Genomic DNA, 15,375 nt, shown 5'->3' with positions numbered 1-15,375 from the left:
GTTTTTATCGTTTGTAAATCGAAGCTAAATCGGACGTAACGCTGATTAATCGGTGTTTGATAGCTAGTCATCAGTGGTTAAACACTTTCCGTCAGATTTGGCCGGTGATTCAGTTGATAGGTGGAAAAGATAAGTTTCATCGGTGAAAAATTACCGATTGGGATTTTTAAACACGTTTAAAATTCTCGATCGGTGAAAATATTTTAAAAATAACCGACGGCAACCTATATCACGAGATATGCAAGCTCTTAATCACCGATATCGCCGATCGGACAAAGATAACCAAATATGAATCACCGGCCATATCTGACGGAAAGTGTTTAACCACTGATGACTAGCTATCAAACACCGATTAATCAGCGTTACGCCCGATTTAGCTCCGATTTACAAACGATAAAAAACAAAAGTATTTCAGCATTTAATCATCGACCAATTCCCGTTTGACTTTGCTTTCTGTCACCGATGGCCGTTTTCACAGAAAACCAGAAATAAAATCACGCATGACAACCGATCATAACAGCGAGTAAATTTAAAATTAAATGACCGATTGGGGACCGACCGTCAGTGTAACTGGGCCTTAACACCGATATCACCTATTGGTCACCTGTTTTCCACCTATCAACTGCTATTGGGGAAAGATATGTTTCATCGGTGAAAAATTACCGATTGGGATTTTTAAACATGTTAAAAATTCTCGATCGGTATTTTTTTTTTTTTACAAATAACCGACAGCAACCTATATCACGAGATATGCAAGCTCTAAATCACCGATATCGCCGATCGGACAAAGATAACCAAATATGAATCACCGGCCATATCTGACGGAAAGTGTTTAACCACTGATGACTAGCTATCAAACACCGATTAATCAGCGTTAAGCCCGATTTAGCTCCGATTTACAGGCGATAAAAACCGATAGTATTTCAGCATTTTATCACCGACCCAACCCCGTTTGAATTTGCTTTCTGTCACCGATGGCCGTTTACACAGAAAACCAGAAATAAAATCACGCATGACAACCGATCATAACAGCGAGTAAATTTAAAATTAAATGACCGATTGGGGATCGACCGTTTGTGTAACTGGCACATTACATAAGTAAATGATCTTTTATAAACAGATGATGATATAATACCTGTTCAGTTCGACATTGTGTAGTTGAGATACAGCTGTTGACCGATGACACACCCGAACAGGAGTAGCATTCCAGACAATCTAATTAACACACAAACAGAATCTTAATTAACCTTTTCCGCCGGTTAAGGGCAAGGTAAGTAAAAATATATTGACGTCCCAAAGATAGATTCTGAAATATGTTTGTTCTTGGTCCGAATCTCGCTTGTTTGCTCATACACAACATATCTTTGCGTAGTACAATTTGTTGGATTAAGGCAAGGTCAGCCGGTTTTGACCAGTCTCTTTACAGTCGCTAATTTTGAAAATTACTCAAGAGATGCAATTTTCTCTGAGCATTTTTGCAACAGGGCATACATGTATCATATCATAATTCTCTTTTAATCTGAACAAAATATTTCTTTGACCACTGAATACGTTATCTTTGGATGCTTTGACGGCTTATTTGAAACGATTTTTATTCATTTTGGATATATTATGTCATCAATATTTGTTAAACTGGTAAAATATGTTATCAGAGGGACCCGCTCATAACAACTTTTAGTTTTAAGTTTACTCTGACACCAAAATTATGTTTCTTTTAGTTCACTAAACAGTAATGCCACTCAATATTTAAAGTCAATAAGTAAGGGCTGAAAAATTAGACTCTTTTTGGTGTTGATTCTGTATCGTTTCAATAAATATACAGTAATTGATGAAAGTATACATCTATATAACGAAATATACAAACCAACTGTGCCAAGTGCTCCCAGAAGGACAATGATAGGTATATCTAAAAACAAGAAACAAAACGTGAAAGCTTGATTAATTAGGTATAATAAGAAGCAACTTTCTTTGTTGTTTTACACAATTACCCAGTTTAACGATAAATAGCTTGGTTGACTACTTCATTACCATACATTGCTTAATATGTGTTTTTTGCATATCCTCATATTGTATTTATAATATATTGAGAGGAAATAAAGTTTTCTGTCTGTCTGTCTGTCTGTCTGTCTGACTTGATCTTTATGATTATTAACAAATTGAATAGATCTCGACTGTGCAATGTACTGTTAATTTTTATTCATTTTACTACATTATTCTTTTTTTTTTCTTTTTAAATATATAACAAGTATAACAATCTGTAAAGAGACAACCACCGACAGAGATGGCTACAAATTTTTTAAAAAACAAAAATTGCAAACACATTTTATCGTTTATAATAACGTTGGACATAGCAATATTCAATTTTCAACAATTAAATCATAAAAAAAGATATAATAGATGAAGAACGGGACAACTTTATACTATACACATGCCATCAGGTTATTATGTGGGTTTGAAAAATGTATTTAAGGAACTTTAAGAAATATAAGCGTAAAGTGTAAAAAAAAATATTTGTAATGATAAATATAATCTTCGCTCTTCAGCGAATAATGATCTTATTCACTTCAGGCCACGGACAAATTATATGAAACAAACATTTTCATACAAAGCGGCACATTTATGGAATATATTTCCAACTGACATAAAACTACAAAGTAAATTGTCATCTTTTAAGGGTAAACTAAAGGATTATTTAATATAAAATACAGCTTAAAGCGCTAAAACATTTAATTAAACTGATTTCTTAACAGAAATTTATATAGCTCTCTTTTTTTGTTAACATTGATTGATGTCTGCATGTGCATACAAAGTTAAGATACTAATTTACACACGTTATTATTTATAATCCACAAAAATGCTATGTATTTGGTAAGAGTGTTTGTCGTAATTATATTGCTGTTTATTGTTATTTCTGTTTTCTGTTTATATATGTATAGAAGGCCTTATTTGAAATAAGTTGTATGTTAATTATGTACGTACTCTCAATATGTCATCTTCTCAAAATAAAGTTATTATTATTATAATTATTATTATTATTATTATTATTATTATTATTATTATTATTATTATTTATAATCACTGTAATTTATAAGATGACACACACGTATAGATTTTAGTATGTAAGATATAATACTTATTATATTATTTCTATCTCTCAAAACAATGTCTGTTTACGTATAATAATTTAAAATGTATAGATTTTAGTGTGTGTGAGTGTAAGATAAAATACTTATATTATTTTTTTTGTAAAATAAGTTCATGCAAAAATAAAGAATATTTAACGCTTTTAAAACCATACCCCGGTAAAAAAAGATCTATAATACTTGAATATTTGATAAGAAAAACTATTAAAGCACTTACATGATGAATACATATTGTAACAATGTGTCAACGTCTTCTATCCATCACGCAAGTAGAAATAATGCACTTGGTTAATTTTTGTTTACATATATATAAAATATTGTTCAACATTGATAAGGCCATGTAGCAAGAGGGTCGTTCACATTTTATTACAAGAATGTTAGAAAACTTGAAAAACATAATGTAAACTAGTTTACTACTCCTGCTTTTTTGTAGTGTGCAAAATGAGAAGGTTTCGTACACAACTAAATCAAATCTTAATATTTTATAAACACCCATACACACTGAAATTGCCTATTTTAAATTTAAATGGCCATTTTCTAGTTTTCTGTGTTATTTTCTGTCATTTAGAAAATTCCGGCGTATTTGTGACAAACATGAAAATAAGATTGTCAATGTCTTTTAATGATTGTTTTTCAAGCTTAATAGAACAATTATAGAATGCATTTTGTCAATACTTACTGATTCTTTTTCATTATGCCGTATAAAAAATATTTCAAAGAACCAGTGAAGGATATAATTTTGTAAATATTCCGGAAAGAACGAAAACCATGAGGCATTGACTTTTATAATTTTAGATTCGCAACAGACGTTAATAAGATAATTTTGATATTAAAAATCTATTCTTATGGTTATAAAAATAAAGACATTTTGCAGTAACTTATTTCATAGATAAATAGATGTGTATATATAAGCGCCACTGGTATATTGTATATACAAGCGGCACTTGGCTGTGATATCATAAATCACCAGGGTGCATTTTTTAGAGTTATAACATCAGATTACGTCACTTTTGTTAGTTGTCAAAATATTTATGGTCCGAATTTTGTTATGGATCATCCTAGGGACTTTATTGGTCACGCCTTACTGATTTGATACTCGATCCAGAGTCCTACCAACTGGCACAGTCAAAAATACGTAAAATTATAATTCAGTTAATAACGAATTTCTGCAAACGTGTTTCACAACTTGTTTTTGTTGTTTTGTTTGTGATTTTTTAAAAAAATATTTGATAAGCAGAGTATGAATTAAAATGTATCAAGTTGAAAATATTACTTTACCAGCTTAAATATATTGGTGTGATGTACGATTTTTTGAGAGTGCATTTTTGCAGACACAAATAGTATACAGTCATGTACATTCAAAAGAATTTTTACTTTTTATGCCTTTACATTTTTTTTCTTTGAAATTACATAGATTTAAATTGTTGTTTTCCTGTGGCATAGTAATGCTTAATTCAAAATGATTTTTGATAAACCAGTATCTTGCAATTAATTATTACGCAGCCCTTTTTCGAAACTACCTGAACGAAAATGGTAATCATGATCAGTTGACAGCAATATAGTATACTATTAAAACAAATCGTTAACCTTATTATAGTAAACATTTTTATTCATTTCACCATCCTTTTTATGTAAAATCTTATTCAATTACACAAAATTTTGGCAATTTCAATCTTACAAGAGAAAGGATTAAGATCTTTATATCCCTCTATTATTGTACTTAATCGTATCGGCATTGTCCACCTATCCCCCAATGACGTCATCCAAGGACGACAACTTGAATACGGGCTTAAATGAAAGGATCTATATGTCAGCATATTTTAGACTTAAATTTCACGTCAAAAGTTCATAAAAAAGATAATGCTGAAAATCTGCTAATCTCTGCATTTTTCTTTCCAAATAAACTTTTTTTTTTACCTTTTTGTGGTTATTTTACATATACAGTCAAACCTGTGAATTAAAACCATCCAGAGGAAAGACCATACATGTAGTTTAAAGACAAGTGGTCTTTATTCGAAGTTTATTGTTTATCATTGAAAATTTGTCAAATAGTGGTCTTTATTTACAAGGTGGTCTTTATTCAGAGGTGTTATAACACAGGTTTAATTGTATTCTACAACAGGAAAGTTATCAGTAATTTATTAATGTACCCGTTCGTCCTTTATAACACTCCCTTTAGAATGTAGCGCAAACTCAGAGCACATGCAGCAAACTAACAACCATCAATGCATTATAATTGGGAAGATACACTTACAAGTTGAAATTTACAATACATTTTCATCAACTTTCAAAGAAATTTACATTTGCGGAAAAAAATCAAATGTTTTGAAGTGGTAAAAATCTAACCCGAGGAATTATTTGATTCGATCTACATGATCTAGTAACATTGCTAAACAGATATTGCTTGGAAATGATCTTAATCAAGAAAAATCGTTACCGATTTCTTATCTAGGACCTGATGCCGCGTATTTTGAGGGCAGTTTTTTAGCCTGGGTTTTACGTCGCACCATCACAGCAGAGGTCATATGGCTACCAGCTTTAATGGTAGAGAAAGACCTCATGTGCCTCTCCGTGCATTATTTCGGGAACCAGCAGAACCATCGACGTGGACAGTTCCATAAGCTAACTGACCACAAAGCTTTTTCACATGAAAAAATACAAAGTCCCTAAGGGATTCGAACATACAGTGGTAAGGGGTAAATGATTTAAGCCCATGGTCAACGAACTTAACCATTCGGCCACGGTCGCCCCCACCCCTTTTTGTTATAAAAATTATATAATAATTATTGTATTTTGTTAGTTTTACTGCTGTAAAATGCCTAAATGAATCACTGCTTATTTCTATGGTCGTATTTGATAACAGCATTATTTGCATGTAATATTACTTGGTAAATTAACGCCAAGTACTCCTCCGTTGGCTTTTTTAACAAACTATGTGGAGGAAAAATGGACAAAACAGACAGAATAAGTCTTATCAATTTGTGCAGCGAACAACATGACACACAAGAAATGATTGAATTGACTCCTGTAATATTTACTTAATATTATGCCTCAAAAATGCTTTTTAGTTTTATTTCTCAAAAACATTTAAGTGCTGATGTTCTTTTATAGTATCCAAATAATAACTCATTTGTAAATTACATGAAGCATCTTTTTGATCCCTTTCACATTTATCGCTACTTTCTTCATGTAACAAGCATCTAACATTCTCTAAAACAATTATTTAAACATTATAAAATTAATATTTGCTCTTTCTAAAGTAGTAGAATTGTATTTGTTTGTGAAGCATTATTTGCCTTTAATATCAAATATCTATGACACCATTAAATCAGCTGCCAGCTTTGGTTCATTCAGTTTATTTCAGATAGATCTGATAACGTCATTGTCCTATACATTTGGAATGAAAGTTGTAAGGGTCTTCACGATTGTTACCGTATATTAGATAATGTTACAAATTTAGAATTCTACGAAAAAAAAAAAGCTTTGAATGCAGGTCAGAACAAGCATGTATTGTCCTTACCAGACTAGATAAGGTTGCAAAATTGTAAACAACAGACATTTTATTTATTTGGGATGGTTTAAAACCGACCGATTTTATTCAGAACGCCTGGTGACATTCCAGTTTTACTTGTGAAAGATGGTCCCGGGTGTTGCTTGAATAATAAGATCAGGCAAGATTGGGACAACATTATTGAACTTTTGCTCACAGAATATCTTTGTCATACAGACTTAAATAACTTTAAGATACGCGGAAGGAAATAAACCAATTATCAATAAAATATATATTATCGACCTTAATTGACTCAATGTTTATCTTTGCATTTATACACTGAGCAAAATGGAAAAAAGAACTTTACATATTTTAATTTCTTATTGGTGTATCCGGATAATTCTGATTACATTTTATTCCTATGAAATTTTGCTTCGATTTACTCACATTGTCGTCGATCTAACCAAAAGAAACAATTTATACACAAACAAATTCTGGCCCAGGGGTCCAAATTAAAATCCAGGAACTCAGTAACGTGTGTGGCCACGGAACTGGCAATACACCCTCGAATTCTCCTCCTCGTGGAGTGTACGTGACGCCTAATTAAGACGTTATGGAGGGCCCGCCATTCCACGCGAGGTTGTTAACGTTGTCTATCTGGTAATTTGTCCTCACTTTTTGCCCCGATATGTTCAATGGGATTCATATCCGGGGAGTCAGCGGGCCAGGGAAAGACGTTAACGTGGTTGCGAACTAGAAAATTATCTGTTAAACGTGCATTGTATGGTCTTGCATTGTCTTACTGGAAAGTTAACCTAGGACCGTGAGCCTGCATGAATGGTAAAAAGAGTGTTTGTTAGAATATACACATGACTTTGTGCTGTAAGGTTGCCGCGCACAACCACAAGCTCAGTCTTTCGGTCCCCAATAATCCCTCCCCATACCATCACAGTTCTCCTAACAAACCTATCCCTTTCGCGGATGCAAAATTGAGCCAAAGATTCATTTCTGCGACGATAGATTCGCACCCTGCCGTCAGCATGACTTACTCTAAACTGAAGATAACCCTTCGATCCTCACTGGTTTCGTGTCCAGCGTAAGTGACGCTGTACCCAAAATGCTGTGCAACGTCCCATAACCTTAGCACCCGCTGGCAGCATCCCAACAGCCTGATTACGTTGATTTTCAGAAAGCCGTGGCTTGGCTGCTGAAAGTCTTAAGATTTAACAATTTTTTTTTTCGAAACTGTAAATGAGAGCAAGTTTCTGTGTAAGAGGTTTTACTCAGAATGACACGAGATTTTTTGATGCGTGCAAAAACCCCGGAAATTGGCGTTTAAGTTGCCCGTGCATGATACAACTGCACGAGATTATCGGCTTTGTGTAATGTATCGACAGGTCTCTAAAATGAGGTAGACTTACTTATCACGCATGAGTACGCACTGAAATGCAGGGTTACATAATGTTAAGTTTCTTTTTTTTTTGCCGAGTGTATAAAAATAATTAAACACACTTTAAAAAAATCTAAATTAGTATGATAACATATTATTTCAAGATCAACATGAACACCAAAAATCACATCGCATCAAATTCCACACACAAAAAAAAAATTACACCTCAAGAACTCATTCAACACAAGGAGTCCAGATTTTCAAATAATCCATGCGCAAAGCTGGAGGGAAAAGCTCCACCCCCCCCCCCCCCCAAAAAAAAAGCTCGCACACACGCACGCACGCAAACACACTAGCTTGTGATGCTGAATAAAATCAAAAATATTCTGCACAGATGAACACGTCCATATATGGATTATAATGTAGATGTTAAGATATCATGCATGGCCGTCTCCAATTAAGTTATTATGCACCCCATAAGGAGAGCATATACTCGCCGCTTTGTCCGTCCGTCCGCTTTTCTTGTCCGGGACATAATTCCGAGGTATCAACAAGAAACTGTAGGTAGATAGATCTTATTGAGTAGAAGTGCAGTGCAGTGCAAAAAACGAGACCTGTAACTTTGCCTTACCTACTAAGTAATTTTGGAGTTATTGTCATTTGTTTATTTTAACACTAAACTTTGTCCGCGACATTACTCTTAAACTGCAAGAGGTATCAACAAGAAACTTAATAGGTAGTTAGATCTCACTGAGTAGTAGTGCACTTCTAAAGAAACTGTAACTCTGCCTTGCCTAATTTTGGAGTTATTGCCCTTTGTTTATTTTTACACTTTGAACTTTGTCTGGGACATAACTCTTAAACCACAAGAGGTATCAACAAGAAACTTTGTAGGTAGATAGATCTAATTAAGTAGAAGTGCACTGCAGAAGAAACCGTAACTCTGCCTTGCCTAATTTTGGAGTTATTGCCCTTTTTCATTTTTGAACATAACTCTGAAACTACAAGGAGTCAACAAGAAACTACTCTGTGTCCAATACCTATTCAGTGAGCATCACTTGGTTCTACTGGCTCACAATTTGGTTATTTTCATAGCATATTTTTACTCAATGCAAATTTTGATAACATTCAGAGATACAAGAATGATTTTGTGTGCAGTGTTTTGTACATGTATATCAATAACTAATACCAACATTTTTTGTTTGTGTTTGATAGTTTTATTTTTAGCTATTACAAAAAAATGAAAATAACACTGAAAGATCTTACAAAAACAATCCATGTCAGAATGTCAACAACAACTTTAAGAAAAATATTTCTGTACTGTATTTTCCAAATCTACAAAAATTAAAAACAATGTTACATAAAGTGATATTATATAAACCTGCAAGACAGAATACAATGCATTGCTAAGAAACAGTTAATAGTAACTGTATCCCTTAATCACTTGCATAAGTTGGTCTCCTCTTTATATATAGCATTCACTTTGAAAAAAAAATTCATATTTAAAATCAAGTTTTAATCAAGCATTGCTACTTTTCATAGATTAAAATTTCATAGCCAAAAAGGGAAATTATTTTCAACAAAAGGATGCTATCACCAACCTTCTTTGTTGCTCTGTATCTTTATGTCATGAAAAGTAACACAAATGACAAATTGCTAATAAAATGTCAGTTTGATCTAATTGCATTGAAACAAAAAATAAAAAACAACCAAACATTTTAATCATAACATTTAGAATTAAATGAAAGAAAGAGAATGAAATAATGAAAGTGTTCAATGATACTATGAAAAACAAGATTTCTCTGTGGGCTGCACACTATTCTTTATCAATGAAGACAATAAAATAAAACAAGAGGCCCAAATACCGCTCACCTGAATTTGAATATTCTCCATGACAAGGAACAAGTATTATTGTTAACTATAATGAAAGCAGATATATATAGTTAATATAACAAAGTTCATATTTGTATCTGAAAAAGTGCAAGTGTAAAAACTTTACAAAATAAATGGTTTCCTTGGAAGTCAGTGCCTGCTATGAAATTCAATGCTAGATTCACTCGTTGCTATGGGAAGTAAATGTTTGCTGGTTGCTATAATTTACAGTTTGCTATGAAAAGTTGATGGCTGCTATTAAATCACTGGTTGCTATGGAAACTAAGCTCTTGTAGATTTAGGGAAGAATTTTTTTAAATTTTTTAATACATACATATAAGGTGAATCTATGTTTCCCCAGGGTGAGGCAAAATTGACCAGAGTGCTATAATTTGAAAATTTTTGTAGAGGTCTGCGAGACCATGTTTTATATCAAATATCTAAGCTAAAGCTTCTATAGTATAATAGAAGAAAATTCTTCTTTGTTTTTTTCTATATAGATATAAGGAAAATCAATTAATTACCCCCGACCCCTGGGGCCGACCAATTTCAACCCCAGGGCCTTTATTTGAACAAACTTGGTAGACAACCACTAAAAGATGTTACATGCTAAAATCTAAGCTTTAGCTCTTTGTGTTGCCGTGTCAACCAGAGTTCTGCACAGAATTCAATTCTTTGAACTATTTCAAAGGTGATTACCCAAAGAACAAAACTGTAAAGTTTGTATGAAAATGGCTTTGTGGTTGATGAGCAGATGTAGTTTAAAGTAAAAGTTTACGGACACACGCCGGAAGAAAAACGATCACAAAAGCTCACAATGGCACAGGTGAGCTAAAAAAATTAAAAACAAAGTAGAAACAGGTGTATTAAAGTGAATAACATTCATGATTTTCTAGAAGATTGACCCTAGCAACAACAACAAAAACAAAAAAAAACAAAAAAAAAACTACCTAGGGCAAAAAAGTGGAAAAAGGAAAAAACTTTGCATTTATTAATTATATAGAGGATATTGTATAAGTGCAAGTTCAATACTGAATTTATTGCACGAGTTGAATAAAATTATATTATGCGAGCCTCTGGCGAGCATAATATTATTTTGTTCAATGAGTTCAATAAATTCAGTAATGAACTTACACGAATTTAATATTCTATTTATCACATACCCAAAATAAAGACCATTTAAAGTGAAATAAGTTGCATTGAAGCGCCTATAGTATAACGATAAAATTTTTTGCTAATGACGTCAAGTCAAAATATATGCATGGCCATGCAATACCATATTTACAGTCGCAGAATCGGCACAGGTATATGATAAAGGATTATACTTTTTTCAAAATAACAAATAATTTTTGTAATTTTTTCAACCCTGTAACTTTAACATAACATTATAAGACAGCACCAAATTTTATAACAAATACTTCTGTATTCAAATTAAGGTTTGTTTATAGTACAAAAAGCAGGTTGGCTAACTTTAAACATTTTGGTTTTCAGCAAAAGCACATTATGTTTCCATAACAGTAAGGAATAATATTTCCATTTAACCAATTAAATGTTGATTCAAACCAATTATGACATATATTTCTCACAAACACTTAGCAGGTCATTAAAATTTACTGTTTAGCTTGACCAATATAGAAAGACACCAGGTGTCCCTCTCTACATTATTACAGTTACAAGTAAGCACCAGAGTAGGACCACCAACCTTCTAGAGTTTCCTCACATGAAGGAAGTCCATGATGGGATTCAAACCCATATAACATGTGGTAAGCAAAATAATTGAAGTCAGTAACCATAATACGCTATTAAGGTTTAACATGTAGACATATTGATAAATTGAATTGCATAGAGTGTATTGTAGTAAAAAATAATCCAAGAAAACATAAATTTCAAGTACAAAATATAATTCAAATTTCATATTTGACCTTCATAGTCAAGTTCAATCAAACATCAAGGTCACACTTGAATTTATCATCTTGTCAGTTTTGTCATTATATTGTCTAAGAATGAATCAATTCCATACATAAATAAACAAGAGGGCCATGATGGCCCTAGATCGCTCACCTGAATTATCAAACTCATCCAAACAATTACCTAGACAAGCATTCTGACCAAGTCTCATGACAGGTGAGTCAAAAATGTGACCACTACAGTGTTAACAAGGATTATCCATATTTGAGCAGTGCGACCTAGTTTTTTACCCAGGTGACACATATTCAAACTTGACCTAGAAATCATCAAAACAAACTTTCAGACCAATTTCCAGGATACTTGGATCAAAACAGTAGCAACTAGAGTGTTAACAAGATTTTTCTATTTTTAGCTCCGGTGACCTAGTTTCACATGCGATTTCGAACTAATCCAAGCAATTACCTAGACAAGCATCCTGACCAAGTTTGATGATAATCGAGTCGAAAATGTGACCACTAGAATGTTAACAAGGTTTTCCATATTTGGGCGGTGTGACCTAGTTTTTCATCCAAGATGACCCATGTTTGATCTTGACTTAGAAATCATCAAAAAAAACTTTCAGACCAATTAACAGAATATTTGGATCACAACAGTAGCCACTAGAGTGTAAACAAGATTTTTCTATTTTAGCTCATGTGACCTAGTTTTTCATCCGAGATGTCCCATGTTCGATTTATTCCAAGCAATGACCTATTCAAGTTTCCTGACCAAGTTTGATGACAATTGAGTCAAAATTGTGACCACTAGAGTGTTAACAAGGTTTTTCTATTTTTAGCTCCTGTGACCTAGTTTTCATCCGAGATGACCCATGTTCGAACTCATCCGAGCTATCACCTAGACAAGCATTTTGATCAAGTTTGATGATGATTGATGCAAAAATGTGACCGCTAAAGTGTTAACAAGGTTTTTCTATTTATAGCTCCGGTGACCTAGTTTTTCATCCGAGATGACCCATATTCGAACTCATCTGAGCTATTATCTAAACAAGCATCCTGACAAAGTTTGATGATGATTGGGTCAAAAATGTGACCACTAGAGTGTTCACAAGGTTTTTCTATTTTTAGCTCCTGTGACTAGTTTTTCATCAGAGATGACCCATGTTCGAACTCATCCAAGCAATTGACTAGACAAGCATTCTGACCAAGTTTGATGATGATTGGTTCAAAAATGTGACCACTAGAGTGTTCACAAGGTTTTTCTATTTATAGCTCCTGTGACCTACTTTTTCATCCGAGATGACCCATGTTCGAACTCATCCGAGCTATCACCTAGACAAACAACCTGACCAAGTTTGATGATGATTGGGTCAAAAATGTGACCTCTAGAGTGTTCACAAGGTTTTTCTATTTTTAGCTCTTGTGACCTAGTTTTTCATCCGAGATGACCCATGTTCGAACTCATCCGAGCTTTCAACTAGATAAGCATCCTGACCAAGTTTGATGATGATTGAGGCAAAAATGCGACCGCTAGAGTGTTCACAAGCAATTGTGGACGGCCGGACGGACGACGGACGACGGACATTCACCGATCCTAAAAGCTCACCCTGAGCAAGCTCAGGTGAGCTAAAAAATTATGGTAATTTTAGCCAATTTCAATAGTCAAAGGCATATCAGAATAGTTCAAATTGTCAGTTTTATCATATGTGTTCTTTGTCCAAGTAAATATCAAATCTATAAATAAATAACAAGATATAACAAGAGCTGTCGGTAGGACAGCAAAGCTCGACTATTCTTAGTGCTTGATATTTAAAAAAAATGCTTGATACAGTTACCTCCTCCTGTTTACAGGTTGGGGTCATGATGGTGAACAAGTGTGCAAAGTTTCAAAGCCATATGTCAATGGACTTTGAAAATATTTGAACTATTACAAAAACTTTAACGTAAATTCTAAGTCGAAAAAGGGGCATAATTTTGTCAAAATGCTTGATAGAGTTACCTCCTCCTGTCTACAGGTTGGGGTCATGATGGTGAACAAGTGTGCAAAATTTCAAATCCATATGTCAATGGACTTTGAAAATATTTGAACTATTACAAAAACTTTAACGTAAATTCTAAGTTGAAAAAGGGGCATAATTCTGTCAAAATGCTTGATAGAGTTACCTCCTCCTGTCTACAGGTTGGGGTCATGATGGTGAACAAGTGTGCAAAGTTTCAAAGCCATATGTCAATGGACTTTGAAAATATTTGAACTATTACAAAAACTTTAACATAAGTGGTTACGCCGACGCAGACGCCGACGCTCGGGTGACTACAATAGCTCTACTTATTCTTATCGAATAGTCGAGCTAAAAATAAAAGGAAATTTTATAATTACACTTTGATGGTCAAGGTTGATTAAAGGTCAAGGTCATATTCAAATGATTGAATAGTTTAACTTTCCAGCTTCATGTCAAGTGTGTTCTTTTGTTCAAGTATAAATCAAATCTGTAAATAAATGAGCCATGTCATGACAAAACCAACACAATGGGTTTGCGACCAGCATGGATCCAGACCAGCCTGCGCATCCACGCAGTCTAATCAAAATCCATGCTGTTCGCTTACAGACCCTATAACAAGTAAAGAAACTGCTAGCGAACAGCATGGATCCTGATCAGACTGCGCGGATGCGCAGGCTGGTCTGGATCCATGCTGGTCGCAAATGCATTATGTTGGTTTTGTCATAGCGCGGCTCATATAGTAAAGTTATTAAAATTTCAGCAAATCTTAATAATTCAATCTTGACGGTAATGATTAATCAACACATCAGTTTTGTCAGGAGGGTTCTTTTGTTCAAGTATAAATCTGTCACATAGATAACATCTCTGTATAAATCACAACCATGTTAAGATAATCTAAGCTATTTTCAATATTTAACCTAGACGGTCAAAGTCAAATAAAGGTCAAGTCCTATTTGAATTACTAAACATGTTTGTTCTGTTATATGTGTTCTTTTGACCAAGTATAAATCAACAAACCCCAAAATTATAAAAATCAAGGTAAAATGGATATGTTTAATCAAAATGACACCAACACTGTAAAGCCAAGTGATGACTTTCAGCCTTTCTTGTATAGCAAGATCTTTCATCAATGCTCTACTCAACAACCTAAACAATTTGGTAATATACCTTATCTAGGCTGTGTAGGAATTGTACTGATGGCTGATTTAAACTTAAAATTTACATATTGACAGTCATGAAATAGATCATAGACAGTTCCAAACTCAGAAGCTGGAAAATTTCACTAGAAAATAACAAAAAATACGATGACCTAAACATCTCATTTATTTATTCACACTTAAAAGATATAAAAAAAATCTCAAAAAATCTCAAATTCATCCAAATCAATTAAAAAATATTATTTATTCTGAGTAAACAAATAGATCTACAATAAACATTACAAATATACAATTATATACACTTATAATACAGCTATATCTATGTACATAAAAGAGGAAAGAACATCACTACAACATGTAACAATAGTACAACATTAATATTTAACATGCTGATTTAATGTTATGGATATGCCCTGCTT

The 15,375-nt window shown here is 33.4% G+C and overlaps 1 protein-coding gene across 2 annotated transcripts in view; it reads right to left on the bottom strand.

Moving 5' to 3' along the window:
- Nucleotides 1-3,467, bottom strand: part of LOC132748479 (thrombospondin-1-like) — a 29,486-nt gene extending 26,019 nt beyond the window's left edge. For both annotated transcript variants that reach the window (XM_060738108.1, XM_060738110.1), the window contains exons 1-3: nt 3,361-3,467; nt 1,865-1,906; nt 1,136-1,215 (exon numbers count right to left, since the gene is read on the bottom strand). In XM_060738108.1, coding sequence (XP_060594091.1) covers nt 1,136-1,215; nt 1,865-1,906; nt 3,361-3,373 — 135 coding nt within the window. In that variant the 5' untranslated portion in view covers nt 3,374-3,467. The remainder of the gene's footprint in view (nt 1-1,135; nt 1,216-1,864; nt 1,907-3,360) is intronic.
- Between the last annotated feature and the right edge of the window lie 11,908 nt (nt 3,468-15,375).

Source organism: Ruditapes philippinarum, unplaced genomic scaffold (assembly GCF_026571515.1).
Source record: "Ruditapes philippinarum isolate M1 unplaced genomic scaffold, ASM2657151v2 ctg4070_1_1_1_1, whole genome shotgun sequence".
NCBI lineage: Eukaryota > Metazoa > Mollusca > Bivalvia > Venerida > Veneridae > Ruditapes > Ruditapes philippinarum.
The sequence above is the reverse complement of the archived record's forward strand: the minus strand, read 5'-3'. Positions and strand labels throughout refer to the sequence as shown.